Source organism: Rana temporaria, chromosome 7, assembly GCF_905171775.1.
Source record: "Rana temporaria chromosome 7, aRanTem1.1, whole genome shotgun sequence".
Taxonomy (NCBI): domain Eukaryota; kingdom Metazoa; phylum Chordata; class Amphibia; order Anura; family Ranidae; genus Rana; species Rana temporaria.
The window spans coordinates 130,568,032-130,583,409 of NC_053495.1; the positions used below are offsets into that span (position 1 = coordinate 130,568,032).

The window sequence follows — 15,378 nt, forward strand, 5'->3', positions numbered from 1 at the left end:
GTATGGCTGGATTTGCATAAAAACTGATGCAACCTGATTCCTGTGCGAATCCACAGTTCGCACTGCAATCTGCGAACCAATCTGGGGGTGTCTTTCACATTGTATGAATTGCCTGCGGGAGATGCAATGTGGGAACCAGAGCTGGAACCGCACTGGTTCCTGCATCGCTATAATGTGAACCCAGGCTAAATTTTTTGGAGCAGCATCTTTTTGAAATTTATTTCGGAGAAATAAAAGACAACTATCAGAAAGCTGAAAGTAAAGCCAATAAAGGGGATTCACTAAAGCTGTAGAGGGAAAAATCTGGTGCAGCTCTGGATAAAAACCAATCAGCTTGCAGGTTTTATTGTCAAAGCTTTGTTGAAAAAACTGAAGTTAGAAGCTGATTGGCTGCTATACACACAGCTGCACCAGCTCCTGAGGGCTCCAGTTTTAGTAACTCTTCCCCAGTGTTTCTTTATTATTTTGCGTAGAAGACATAAGGCCACCCCGTGACCAGAGCTTGGCTGGGTAATCTCCAGACACCGCTCCCTGGAGTCAGAGCGCCATTTGTTTTCCTTTCTTCTCTCAGGACTCGGAGCAAAGGCTGACACAATCCCTGTTGGCGCGCCGAGCTCGGTGATTTCCGTAAAGTGTCGTCGCGCGGCTCGCCCAAGACTCGGCAATTTCCGGCGGCGCCATTTTGTTTGTGTGAGCGGAGCGGCGGAGCTGTTGTACAAGAGAACATAAGGAGTGTGTGAGCGGCGCGGCCATGGACGGGTAGGTGTTTGGGGCTGTGTGTGTGGTGGATGGGTGGAATGAAAGCGGCTGTAGACGGTGCTGTGGTGTCCGGAGAGGTTCCCGCCGCACCTCAGAGAGGCGGGAAGTGACATCTCGGGACTGTCACCTGAGACTTGGCCTGCTTGTATGTGGAGCGGTGACGGGAAAGCGCACTGGGACGGAGGCTGCGGCGAGGTCTCCATGTGAGAAAGGCCCCTGCCTGTCCTCAGAACGGAATGGTGGTCTGTACAGATCGGAGGCCCCCTCACAGCACCTACCCACCCGTCATCTTTGTTCTCATGGCTCCCTGGGCCTCAGTGGAAGCAGGTGCAGCTGTCACTAGCTGGATGACTGGGCCTTTTTCTGTAAGCATACTGCTTTGTTCACACTTCAGTAACCCATAGCAACCAGTCAGAATGCCTCTTATACCACCACCTGCCACCATGATTTCTAAATGATTATATCAATCCTAAGGGCCTGTTCGTGCCACATCGGTCTTCTCCAGATTCACGCAACTTATTCATTTTAAATAGACTTCCCAGCGAACCACGAAAGGCCAGATATCCCACGTGCAGTATTTTTGGCAGCGCATTCCATTGCAAGTGCGCCGTGGTGCCAGAATGAATGGCGCCACGCCAGCACGTCACCGTGTATTGTTCATGTCACTGCAATGGTGGGACCCCAACTAAAATGTAGGCAGAATGTATGTAATGTATGAAATTCGCACAGCCATTTTGCAGCACCGTCTCGCAGGCATTCTGATAGTGGCACAATAGTTCTAATGGTGGCACATTGTGTGTCAACTTCACGTACCTGACTTTAATTTGATGCCCGCTGCGCCATTTTTAGACCGCATGCAAGACAATTTGGAAAAATCTGTGTGTGCCAGGGGCTCTCCCTGTACGCCAAAAGAGATTTGGTCTTGGGGCCAGTTCACAACGCATGCTGTCCAGCAGTGTTGTAAGTAACGGCGTTTAAATAAACGCTGTTACCTAACGCAGCCCCTTTTGAGGGTAATGAGTAATCTACCTGATTACTCTTCCCCTCTCTGCATCGCCGTTCCCATTACTTGGGCGGTGTTACCGCAATTACATCTACCGCCACTAGATGGCAGCAGAGTAATTAGTGAGTTTTCTGCCGCTGGTCACGAGCGCATGTCGGTGAGGGTCTGTGATTGGCTGGAGCGGCGATGTCGTCACTCCCGCGCATACGCGCCAGAGACTTCTTTCCGGCAGCTGCCGGTGTATTGTCACAGTTTGCTGCCTATCCTAGAATGCTCCGGAAGTCACGTGGCGGCCAACTGCGCATGCGCGTTGCGTTCCAAACGCAAATGCGATGCGTTCCAATGGATTCACGACAGTGCACACCAGTGAAACCTCGGTTGGCATCCAGGCTCTTTCCTTAACATCCCCGTGGATTGGAGGATGTTAAAAAAAGAGCCAGGAGGCCGACTGGCCACTTTCCTCTAAATCCACGTCGCCCTGAATGCCGGGTTCGCTGGTGTGTACTGTTGAAAATCCATTGGAACGCATCGCACTTGCGTTTGGAACGCATCGCGCATGCGCATTTGGCCGCCACGTGACTTCCGCAGCATTCTACGATAGGCAGCAAACTGTGACACTACACCGGGCTCTTATCCGAGGATCCCCGCTGTGCATGCGCCGCTGCAGTCAGCGGCTCATTGTGAGTGGAATATCTCCTAAACCGTACAGGTTTAGGAGATATTCTTTTTACCTACAGGTGAGCCTTATTATAGGCTTACCTGTAGTTAAAAGTGGTAGTACAGAGTTTACTACCACTTTTAATGCATAGAATGCATTAAGGTGAAAAAACACAAAGGTTTACAACCCTTTTAAGATCTCACATGGCTGTCTGGTGGTCACATATGTTTATGTACAGCCACTTGAACAAACAAATGATAGGCTGACAGATGCCACAGCAGTCTGCACATCTGGGCATTTACATCTGTACAGGAATGGATGAGTGGCCCTGGATGTAGACCGTGTTTGTCCAGGGCTGCTTACTCTTACCCATATGGCTATAAATGCTGGGATGTATGTACAGCAATGTTTCCTGTAGCCTGTCATTGATTTGTACAGACTGCTGCATGATCCTATATAGATAATATGCTTAATTATTGAGGCCTAATGATGACTGGTTGCTATGAGTTACAACACTCAAGAATAGGAATTATTGTGTTTATACAGCAAATGGGTGCCAATCTTTATCTTTTCTGTTTCATTGAATACTATGAAAAGTGTGCACATTCATGAACGAGATGCTGTATACACAATAAATGCGCCCATGCCTTTATTACTTTTCACCCATTTGATGATTGCATTGTGTGTGGGTTGTGCTTTCAGTGAGATGGCTGGAATCTTTCTAAGAGGTCAAAAACAATATTGATTGGATGAGACGAAATGTGATTGTTCTGAGCAAATTGTATTACGCATGGTGTGCTTATACTAGGATTGGTTTTGAGTTGCGTTCGTAATGAGCATGCGTAGCATGATTTTTCCTCAGTGACGTGAGTGGGTAATCAATCAGCACGTATTGTGAGACTGTCCAGGCCTCTCGCTAAATATTCCTGCTTTATATGGTCTGTGATTTAGCATGTGAATACATATTGAATGTATCTCATTGTCTGTCATTTGTTTTATTAAAAATGTTTTGGTATGGAAATGCGCCTGTATCCCCTAGGAATTGTGTATACATATGTGTATTCTTTATGCCTATTCACACCACTGTGCAGTACGCCTGTTTTACAGGAAATAAGTCAGCTCTAGGGTAACTAAAATTCATAATCACAGACTTGGCTGCAATGACTACAAAGAAACAAAGTTGTTACCCCAAAATGTAAAATGTCATGCGTCTTTGTTATCAAGTATGTGTTTATGATTGTAGTCTTTTCTATTGCATCCTTGGCTATAAAAAACTTGATGACCGTGCTAGTCCTCCTCCTTTCCTGTTTTAATCTGACCATGGCAGTAATGGAAACTGATAGTGGTGCACCGAAATTTCGGCGTCCGAAAACAGTTTTTGTCATTCGGCCAAATGAAAAAAAAAGCCGATCCAGAAAGGGGGCATGTTCCGCCCATTGTGGTAGTGTCCCTCTGACAGACCCAGTCCTCCACTCCCTCCTCCTCGATCTCCATGTGTCACTGAGGAGCTCAGCACCGCACGTTCCGGACTACATTTCCCATCACTCCCTGCGGCGGATGTCGGGGTAGTCCGCAGTGAGAGTTGGGCCGGAGTAGGCCGCGGTGCATTGTGGGCAGTGTAATCCGGAGGTGAGCGGCTTTGTGTAAAAGGCAGAATGTAGTGCGGGGATGGGGCAGGACGCTGGCTACTGTCTATAGAGAGAGGTGGGTCCATGTGTGGAGAGCCAGAGAGAGGACAACCATCCACACAGCCTGGCCATGGAGGTGGTGGACCGAATCCTGAAGGACACTTACAGACCTGCGGCATGTAAGTGTCCAGAGGGGGAGGGGTCATGTGACTTCCTCCTCCCCCACCCAATCAGTACTGTCACACTTTGAATGACAATTGTGTGGTCATGCGATGTTGTACACAAATTATAATTCCCCCCCCCCCCCCCACAAATAGAGCTTTCTTTTGGTGGTATTTGATCACTTCTAGGTTTTTTATTTTTTGCACTTTAAACAAAAAAATTGCGTAAATTTTGAAAAAAAAAAAACACACATTTTTTTTACTTTTTGCTACAGTAAATATCCCAAATTTTTTTTTTAAACTATTTTTACCTCAGTTTAGGCCAATGTGTATTCTTCTACATATTTTTGGTAAAAAAGAATTGCAATAAGCGTATATTGATTGATTTTGCGCAAAAGTTATAGCGTCTTCAAAAAAAGGTAGAGATATATATATATATATATATATATATATATATCTCTACCTTTTTTTTTTTTTTCTTAACTACTAATGGCGATCAGCGTTTTTTTTTTTTTGACTGTCACATTGCGGTGGACATATCGGACACTTGACACTATTTTGGGACCATTCACATTTATACAGCGATCAGTGCTATAAAAATGCATTGATTACTGTATAAATGTGACTGGCAGGGAAGGGGTTAACACTAGGGGGCAATCAAGGCGTTGATTTTGTGTCCTAGGGAGTGACTCTAACTGTGGGGGGGGGGGGGAAGGAGACTAATCGTTGTTCCTGTATTTAAGGAACATACGATCAGTTCTCTCCTTTGACAGGATGTGGATCTGTGTGTTTATCCGTGACGTCCCTGCTCTGTGATGAGCAATCGCGGGTCCCCGGCGGCCACCAGGCACGCGCATCGGGTACACAGTGATGAGTCTCGAAGTCCAGGAAAACAAAGACATCATATGATGTCTGCCCGGAGGGAGGAAGATGAGATCTGCTTTAACCCGTCTCCATCTAGAGTACTCGTATACAGCCTCACGGATGGGCCCTTTATCTGTGGTGCTGCATATATGCATATCGGTATTTGTACTGACGGCATGCCACACCGCACACTCCAAGCACAGAGACTGGGCTCTCACCACTAATGATTGGGACCTGGGACTTCTGATTCCGGCTCACCTAAATGCTGTAAGAGCCTCTGATTGGCTGTCACAGTGATCAGTCACTGTGCAGCCCACCCCTGTTTTCCTTCTCTCGAGTGGAGTGAAAGATGCATTGTAATCTCTATCCATGCAGGGCGAAAGATGTAAATCAACAAGTTTGTGTAAATAGAAATTAAAGGAAAAAAATGGCTAGATCAAGGCTTGAACTAGGTCAGTCGCAGGGTAAGAGCCAGTTCACACTACCGTGACCTGGGGGGTGACATGACAAATTACAAGGAAGTGAATGAGAGCCGTCTTAATGCACACTACTAAAGTCGCTCCGACTTAACAAAGCAAAAATGTAAACATCCCTTGTGACGGTAATAGGCAGTGACAGGTACCCCTCCTTTTGCACTTGAAAGTATTCAAAATGTCAAGTTGAATACTTTCTATTTTTTAAAACTGGTGCCTTAGGATGCTAGTAATCCGGAAGTGTCCCGGTTACTAGACCCAAACAAAGCCGATCTGCTTTGTTTGGGTCTTCGGCCAGCCGGCAGACAGGCATCGCCCGAGTACAACTTGAAGCAATATCGGTAACATGGGTAAGTTTGTCAAGTTGGCGACTTCTCAACCATGCAAGGAAAGCACATATCATGTCGCATTCTTATGGGACAGAACAGGCATGCTATATTATGGCTATCTGAATAGAACTTCCAAGAATAAGCGCTCTATTAAATATGAACTGTGAATTTTGTTTGTCTATATAATTGCCTCACAAACATTGTTTTTAACTTTTTATGAGGTATAAACCGTGTATATAATGTCCTGGTGCTCACCCACAAAGAAATCCATTCAAATCCAAAACTGGTATAAAGACTCTCATTGTCTTAAAGCAGAGATAAGTCAAAGCATCAGTGGTATATTCAAATGCTTGAGAAAGTTGGACTGGGCTTTATCAATATGTTGGCAATAAAACGCATTTGTTTTGATTTATGTCCTCTGTAATCACTCTTTTTCACACGGTCCGTGTGTGGGCTCCGCTTTGCTCAGCGGGGGTGGCTCCGTCGATCCCCGCTGAGCTGGCAGAGGACAGGTCTGTCAGAGCGCCGCTCTCCCCTATGGGGGATCGGATGACGACAGACCGTAGAGTCCGTTGTCGTCCGATCCACCAGACGGAGGGAAAATAGGGTTTTCCTTCGTCACACTTTGGTGGGTCGCATGTCAGCGGGCATGTCACCGCTGACATCTGTGGCTCCATAGAGGAGCACGGAGCGCCCATTCAAGTCCGCCTAAAAAACTGGCAGGCGGACCGGATGGTCCGCCCGTGTGAAAGAGCCCGCTTTCACCTCACTGTTGCCAAAACCATTTTTGCCCCTGTATAAAATGCACATTTTAGACTTGAAGATTAGATGCACACCTAAACATATGAGTATATTTTCTGAAAGCTGGGACCCTAGAGAATAAAATGGGGGTAGTTACATTTTTATTTTGTGCCACAAAACTGCAGTTTTATCAAATCCATATTAGTATAAAATACATCAAAGGGCAATTTTAATTTAAAAACGTAAACTATGAAGTTGCATTGAATAGATGGATACAAAACATGTCAACATGGTCCCCATAGAGTTTTTTTCAGGAACTGTCCAGTAGAGCTGCACGATTCTGGGTAAAATAAGAATCACAATTTTTTTTATTTTTTTTGCTTGGAATAAAGATCATGATCCTTTCACGATTCTGGTGGCGTAACATAATCTTTCACATTATACAAAACAATTTGGCTAACTTTACTGTGTGTTTAAGTGTGTGTGTGTGTGTGTGTGTGTGTTTTTTTTTTTCCACACCAAAAATCACCATTTTATTCTCAAGGGTCTCTGATTATATATATATATATATATATATATATATATATATATATATATATATATATATATATATATATATATATATATATATATATATATATATATATATATATATATATATATATATATATATATATATATATATATATATATATATATAGGGCTCGACAAATCTCGGTCGCCAGGTCGCCATGGCGACTAGAAATAGTGTCCTGGCGACTTGGCTTGGAAGGTGGGCAAAAAAAAAAACATTTTTTTTTTGTGAGCTGGCGCCATCTGGTGGTGAGCCGTTGGTATTGCAAGTTATTACCACCAGATGTGAGCTGGCGCCATCTGGTGGTGGCCGTTGGTATTACAAGTTAAACAGCAATTCTAATGTAATTTTTCACTGCCATCTTCTTCCCTCTAATTAGAACCCCCAAACATTATATATATTTTTTATCCTAATACCCTAGAGAATAAAATGGCGATCGTTGCAATACTTTCTGTCACGCCGTATTTGCGCAGCGTTCTTACAAGCACACATTTTTGGGAAAAAATTACACTTTTTTTAATTAAAATAATAAGACAACAGTAAAGTTATCCCCATTTTTTTAATATTAAGAAAGATAATGTTACGCCGAGTAAATTCATACCCAACATGTCGCACTTCAAAATTGCGTCCGCTCGTGGAATGCCGACAAACTTTTACCCTTTAAAATCTTCATAGGCGACGTTTAAAAAAAATCTACAGGTTGCATGTTTTGAGTTACAGAGGAGGTCTAGGGCTAGAATTATTGCTCTCGCTCTAACGATCGCGGCGATACCTCGCATGTGTGGTATGAACACCGTTTACATATGCAGGCGCTGCTCACGTATGTGTTCGCTTCTGCGCGCAAGCTCGTCGGGACGGGGCGCGTTTCCTGGCTCCTAACTTTTTTAGCTGGCTCCTAGATTCCAAGCAAATTTGTCAAACCCTGTGTGTGTGTGTGCATTAAAAATGCAACTACTGTGCATTGATGATGCATTTGACACATTTCCTATTAATTTCAAAGGGAAGCAGTTTTGAATGCACCAAAGATGTAGCATGCAAGACTTTTCAATATTTATTTATATATATATATATATATATATATAAGTCTTGCATGCTACATCTTTGGTGCATTCAAAACAGCTTCCCTTTGAAATGAATAGGAAATGTGTCAAATGCATCATCAATGCACAGTTGTTGCATTTTTAATGCGTTTTTGGTTGCATGTCCATGTTTCACAGGTGCATACCAACAAAAAATGCATCAGAAATTTATGAAAAACGCATACGCGTTTTTAACAATTTTTTTTTTCAACAGAGCCATGTAAAATAATCCTTATTTGCACAGATGTATACAAGGCCTTACTATGTAAAGGGTTAATTGATTATAACTTCTGAAGACCTCGGTCTATATCGGTCTGCTTTGACACAATTGATTCATAGTTTTTATCTCTACAGCTTTAGTGATTTCATCCACACTATTAGTAACACTGGCTGTCTTTAAGGCAAAAGATATTTTTAATGTCATTACTGTTTTGTCTATCACTAAGTGTGGTTTGGCTTGTTTTTGTGTTTAGCACATTGCAGTAGACAGGAACAGATAAAAGAAATAGAAAGCTTTGATTTGAGGACAGTCTTTGGGTGGAAGTTGTAACCATATGGAATCAGCCCTTTGTGTCTTGGCATTGAACCAGTGAGAACAGTCAGCACATTACATGGCTCTGTCTCATGGTGGAAAGGAGGAGGGATACCCTGCTCATTGGGACCGTTGCATCCGCCTTTATAAATACAGCATGATGGAGATAATTAAGCCTTCTGGTTAGGAGACAGACAAAACAATGGACTGAATGAGATTAGGCCTCACAAAAGTCCTACATTAAAAAATAGTTTTACATATGATTCCCAGAAGTGTGACTGTACGTAAAAAAAATATATTACTACTTTCAAAAATTATTCTGGTTGATTACCTGAACACTGTAATTAATAAAAGTATGAATAGTCATAAACAAACGTTATTACATAACACTGAGATACTTGAACTGTCTAAATTAAAAGGAGTTTTTTTTGTTTTGTTTTTACCTGTCTATGTAGTGTGGTTGGCTATTCCTAAATCTTATTCAGGAAGATATTTCAGGTAAAGATTTTACAATGCTACAAATGGTCACAATAATTAAAGTCAAATTTAAAGACAAGTTGGTGTGTGTGGTGTTTTTTTTTTTTTAATGTGTTATACTTGCTCTGTGCAATAGTTTTGCACAGAGCAGCATCGATCTCCCTCTTCTCGATTACCCCGATTGCGATTCTGGCCCCTCCATACTGGCAAGTGCCCCCAAAGAAAACTGCTTGCTCCTAACACAGAGCTTAGGTTCTCACCCCACCCCCTCTTTCTATTGGCTCACTGGCTGTGATTGACAGCAGTGGGAGCCAATGGCTCGCAGTGCTGTCTTAGCATAGAATGCTTGAAGGTAAAAAAAAAAAAAAGTGGTTTCAAAGACTATTAAAAAGGGGTGTTTGATGTTTGTACACCAAGAATAGAAGTGAGAAAGCTAAAAGTTTTTGTTCGAAACCTGCATTACTGGTGCCTACCACAAGGTTTCTTCCAGATTTAGAAACATAGGCCATCGAATATTCCAGTATGCCATAGTAATTTCTCTGTGGCATCAAGGACTTTCTTCGTTTTGTTAGAGCTTGCTGTGCCCTCCTGCCCCCAAAAGTACATTCCTATTGGCCCCTTACAAGGACAGGGGCAGGCAGTATGCAACACTACTAGGAAGTGCCAGAGGTTTGCCCTATCTAAATGGGGTCATCGAAAGTTGCTGCAGGTAAAGGTGCCCACTAGCATTTTTATCTTTTGCTTATTTTGCTTTTTATATACCCACACGTTTCCCACCATTTTCTTGATAGATGCACCCATTCATAAATTAAAAAATAAATCTCCATAACCAGCCAAAACAATTAAAACTGTTTCTAAAAAACCCTAAATTGGTAAATGCAGCTGCACTCTGTTGTATTTTGGTAAACCCAAGTATGTTTGGTGATGGTAACAATTTGCCCTTGTGATGGACCCGTTATGGCTATTGGGATGAGTCTTTTGTATCAATGTTAGATTATTCCCATAAGATGGAACTTTTTGCCAATTATGTCATACTTTAACTAAAGTGGCTCCTTCTCTGAGAGCTGTGCAGAAAGAAATTTGGGACATTTGGCTCTGCATCTTATTACAAGATGAATAATATTTCTGTGCCCTGTATAGATAAAAGACGTAGGGCGAGGTTAGAAGCATCCTATGATGTCACCATGCCTGCCAGTGCACCATGGCAAGGTGTTTTTTGTGCTTTTAATACCGTGTGTGTAATATATATATATATATATACACTGTTTGCAAGTGGTTCACAGGGTTATGGCTAAAGTTATCCGCCATAACCCTGGTGTTTTTGTGTGTTGTGTTTTTTTGTTTTTTTTCTTTTGCAGGGGCTGGCTTTCTCATGAAAGCGGTCCGAACAACTCATTCGCCGCTAGATTGCTTTGCCCCCCTGCTGGTCGGCAGTGTTGCTCTGGTCTATGGCGAAAATGGTAAACAATTTTTCTTTTGATTGTAAAGGAAAGATTTGGAATCTTTTTGACCAGAGATCTCCCCATAAAAGAGGACATGTCATCCTTATTTCTATTACAAGAGATGTTTACATTCCTTGTAATAGGAATAAAAGTACCGTATATAAGCCGAGTTTTTCAGCACGTTTTTTGTGTGCTGAAAATGCCCCCCATCGGCTTATACTCGAGTCACGTTTTTGCGCCTGATTTAGGGGGCCTACGGCTGGGGAGCATCGATTTTTCAAAGCCGGCACCCCTTCCATAGACTCCCATGTTAAATGTCAGTCTAGTCTAGTCATGAACACAGTGAGGCATGCAGATATTTTTTTTGTGGTAAAATTAGGTGCCTCGGCTTATATTCGGGTCGGCTTATACTCGAGTATATACGATAATAACAAAAAAGTTGAAGGGACAGCGTAAAAATAAAACCTAAAATAAGGAAAACATTTTTTTAAAGTGCCCCCCATTCCTCCGTGCTCACGTGCAGAAGCGAGTGCATACATAAATTGCACAAGCATGTGTAAATGGTGTTCTCCCCGTGTGTGTGTGTGTGTGTGTGTGTGTGTGTGGTATCGCTGCAAATGTTATAGCTAGACTAATAATTCTAGTGCTAGACCTCCTGGAACTCTAAGCAGGTAACCTGTAAAAAACGTTAAAGCGTCATCTATGGAGATTAAGTACCTTAGTTTTTAGTCATTCCACAAGCTTGCACAATTTTAAAGTGTGACATGTTGGGTATCCATTTACTCAGTGTAGCATCTTTCATATAAAAAAAAGTGTGTATTTTTACAGGGCTGTGGAGTCGGAGTCGAGGAGTTGGAGTCAGGGGAAATTTTGGGTACCTGGAGTCGGAGTCGGCAAACAATGCACCGACTCCTACTAAATTTAGATTGGAATTAAAAAAAAAAAGCAAGTTTAAATGTCCCAATTCAAAAAAAGTTATAATTAATGACTTCTCTACTGTAAGAATAAAGACCAATGCATGCAGTGCCTCACGTAACCGCAAAACGAACACGTTAAGTGACCGTGAAGAAGCATGCTTTTCATGTGCTTCACTATATGGCACGCAACGCACAATTAGGAGCTGCAATACTTATACTTTCCATAGTGTTGTGCTTTTACAGGGAACGCATGTTAGAGAACCAGTAAGTGTCCAAATAAAAAAATTCCAACAGGAGTTTTATAAAGCACTAAAAGAAGTTGAAAAGTATGATCGCTCATCAAAACTTACTGTTGAAGAAGCCATCCTTGTTTATCCAGAGATCGTTAGTGATGTGGCCAGAATAGTTACTGCAATGCCACCCACCCAAGTCAGTGTCGAAAGATTATTTTCAGCCCTAAAAATAATAAAGTCTGACTTAAGAGCCTCTATGAAAGAGGATCTGGCAGAGGCAATTCTCGTCCTTAGAACTCTACATTGAATTGATTTGCATTTGCTAAGCCTAGAACTACATTTCAAGATTAATATAAACCATTTCTAGGTTTTGCAGATTTTGTTTTTGGTCCATTATAGATAAGCTTTGTTTTTGTTCTAAAACAACCAAATAATGTGGTTTGTATTTTTGAACTGGTAAAGATCCTGTTCCTGATGTTTATGCCTGCTGCTACTATCCAGCCACTTGATTGTTTTCATTGTGTTTGTCTTTTGCTTAAACTGTGCAATACAGTAGACTGTTGGCTTCCCAGCCAGTAGTCCTGTGGTAGGTTGCGTTTCTTTCCCTCAAGGAATGTATAAAATACATTCGCATATTAATACAGAGGAGTCGGGGAGTCGGAAGTACATCAAACTGAGGAGTCGGAGTCGGAACATTTATCTACCGACTCCACAGCCCTGTATTTTTATTAAAGTGCATTTTTGCATTTGAAAAAAAAAAAATTATACACACACACTTCTGACTTTTTTTTTTTTTTTAATATTTTATTATATCTTTTCATGTGACAACACTGAATAAATTGCACTTTGCTTCAATGTAAAGTATATAAGTGTACATTTGCTGTCCCCTCAAAATGACTCCACACACAGGTATCTATCTATTCAGCGTAACATCATCATTCACATTTATACCAAAAATTGGCCTAACTTTACTGTTTTTTCTCCAGTCGCCTTTCAGGACAACCTTGGAGAGAGCGCAGCTCCGCCTCTTCATTAGGAAACACATGCTAATCTTTAAAAGCCCTCCTCTTCCACCATGGCCTCAGTTATTGTGTTTCCTCCGCCATGGTGGAAGCGCATGCTTGTGGACCAGGGGTGCTGCGCTCTTTCCAAGGTTGGAGGGGTAAGCCTTACCGTATCTGTTTGGTGTGCAGTGGCCATCCCAGGCTCCCCTAAGGGTGGGGGGAGTCCTCCGGAGTCTCCAGCCTCTCCCTGCTCAGTGGAGTGAAGGCTCTACAGGAAGCGGCGCTGAGTGCCCAGGGGTCCGCTGTTTTTGGCTCAGGTGGCCGGGCGGCACACTACCGCATTGGCGGTGTTTATTTTTTGAAACGCCGCATGACGGTCCCGGGTCCTGGCGGGCGGGTGACGTCATGCACAGCGGCGTAGTTTCCTGTAGAGGCGTGGCGACGCGTGGTCCACGTCGCCTAGTAACGCAGAGGTCAGGGGACAGGTCTAAGAGCGGCGTCTTCCGGTTCCGGCCGTCTTTGATGACGCGCGGACCCGGGAAAGATTTAAAAATCATTCAGTCCCGGCTGTGTTTCTCTCGGCGATGGAAGAATCTACAGCCATGGCGGAGACAGGCGCCTCAGACGCTGCTCAGGTCCAGGTAGGGGGGTACAGCGGTGCCTCTATCCTTACTATTGGGCTTATGTGGTCTGTTATTTGTCCTCCTTTAGGGAGCCTGTAATGCAGGGTCAGAGGTAACTTCTCTCGGTCCCTGACAGTTTGCACTGGGTGGTGTTTGGTTAGCTGTGGATCTTTTTTTATCACATCTTCCTTTTAAAGTGGTGGCGGTTTTTTCCTTGTTTGTAAAAAACCTATTGTTTCTCCAATGGTAAAATACCCTTTTTTGTGTTTTTAGGAGAAACAAAAAACTAAAAAGCCACCAACTCAAAGGAAATGTCCTGCCTGCAAAAACCCTCTTAGAGATTCATGGCAGAAGGCAATGTGTAAATCTTGTATTAAAGATTTAGTAGAAGAAGAGACATCCCAGCAATATAAAGCGTTATTTTCTTCAGTACAAGAACTTGCAAGTTCTTTAAACTCGGTCAAATCTATGTTGGTTCAGACTCCAGCAGTGCAAGCTGAACCCCAACATTTACCACCCAGCCCAAAAGCTTCCACCTCAAGGTCAGAGGTTGCGGATTCAGGGGATGAAGGGACAAGTACTCTTCGCTCACTCAGGGATTCAGATGAGGAGGAAGAGGGAGAGTACAGAAATTCCAGATACAAAGTCTCTCTAGATGAAGTAGATGATCTTCTTGAAGCAATTTATACTACACTTGATATTCAAGAAGAGGAGGTACAATTATCTCTTCATGACAAAATGTACCAGGGTCTGGATGCCTCCAAACACAAGGTTTTTCCAGTTCACAAAGTAGTATCAGATACTATTAGAAAAGAGTGGAAAGATCCAGAAAGGGGCCCCTTCTTTTCTAAAAGTCTAAGGAAAAGATTTCCCTTTGAAGATAAAGACTCTGAAGCCTGGAATAAAAAGCCAAAAGTTGATGCTGCCTTTTCCCAGGTGTCTCGACGCACGGATCTTGCGTTCGAAGACATGGGGATACTAAAAGATCCCATGGACAAAAGAGCGGACTCCCTGTTAAAGAAAGCTTGGGACTCTACTTCTCTTAGTCTAAAACCTGCAATGGCCTCCACAGTGGTGGCAAGAAACTTGGAGTGTTGGGTGGAAAAGCTGATGAACCATGTAGAAGCTGGTACACCAAGGAAGGATATCTTGGAATCCTTTCCATTGATTTTAAAATCAATCAGGTACATGGCTGATGCGTCAGCTGAATCAATTAAGTTGTCAGCTAGATCCGCTGCCCTGGTGAACTCAGCCAGACGTGCAGTATGGCTGAAAACCTGGACAGGGGACACAGCCTCTAAAGTCAAACTCTGCGGGTTACCCTTCTCAGGGGACTTACTGTTTGGACCGGATCTTGAAAAAATTCTGGATAGAACAGCCGACAAAAAGAAGGCTTTCCCGGCTAAGAAACAACCTGTTAAAAAGAATTTTCGTTCTTTTCCACAAACCTCCAAAAAAGAAGAAAACAAAAAGCGCTGGTTTCCTCAGAGGTAGAGGAAGAGGAGGTATCCTCTTTAAGTCACCCCAGGATCAGTCATCAAAAGACAAGTGACAATCTGACTCCTGTGGGGGGAAGACTGTCCGCTTTCTCTTCTCAGTGGAGCCTTCTGACCAAGAGCCCCTTTGTGAAAAACATAGTTACACAAGGATACAGTCTGGAGTTTTCAGAGTGCCCTCCTTGCAGGTTTTATGTGACAACCCTACCAAGGGATCAGGAAAAAGCTTCCGCAATGATGAACCTTCTAAAGGATCTGATCCAACAGGAAGTTATTGTCCAAGTCCCAAAAGATCAGGAGGGAAGAGGGTTTTACTCCCACATATTCTTAGTAAAAAAGCCTTCAGGCAAATATCGCCTAATTTTGAACTTGAAGATCCTGAACA

General features: G+C 42.9%; 1 protein-coding gene across 2 annotated transcripts in view; it reads left to right on the forward strand.

Moving 5' to 3' along the window:
• Positions 1-495: 495 nt before the first annotated feature.
• Positions 496-15,378, forward strand: part of PTBP2 (polypyrimidine tract binding protein 2) — a 137,638-nt gene continuing 122,755 nt past the window's right edge. Inside the window, exon 1 of one of the 2 annotated variants that reach the window (XM_040359977.1) lies at positions 496-759. In XM_040359977.1, the coding sequence (XP_040215911.1) occupies positions 752-759 (8 nt within the window). In that variant the 5' untranslated portion in view covers positions 496-751. Of the gene's footprint in view, positions 760-9,270; positions 9,300-15,378 lie in introns of those variants that run through there. The other variant, XM_040359979.1, reaches the window with a different exon arrangement.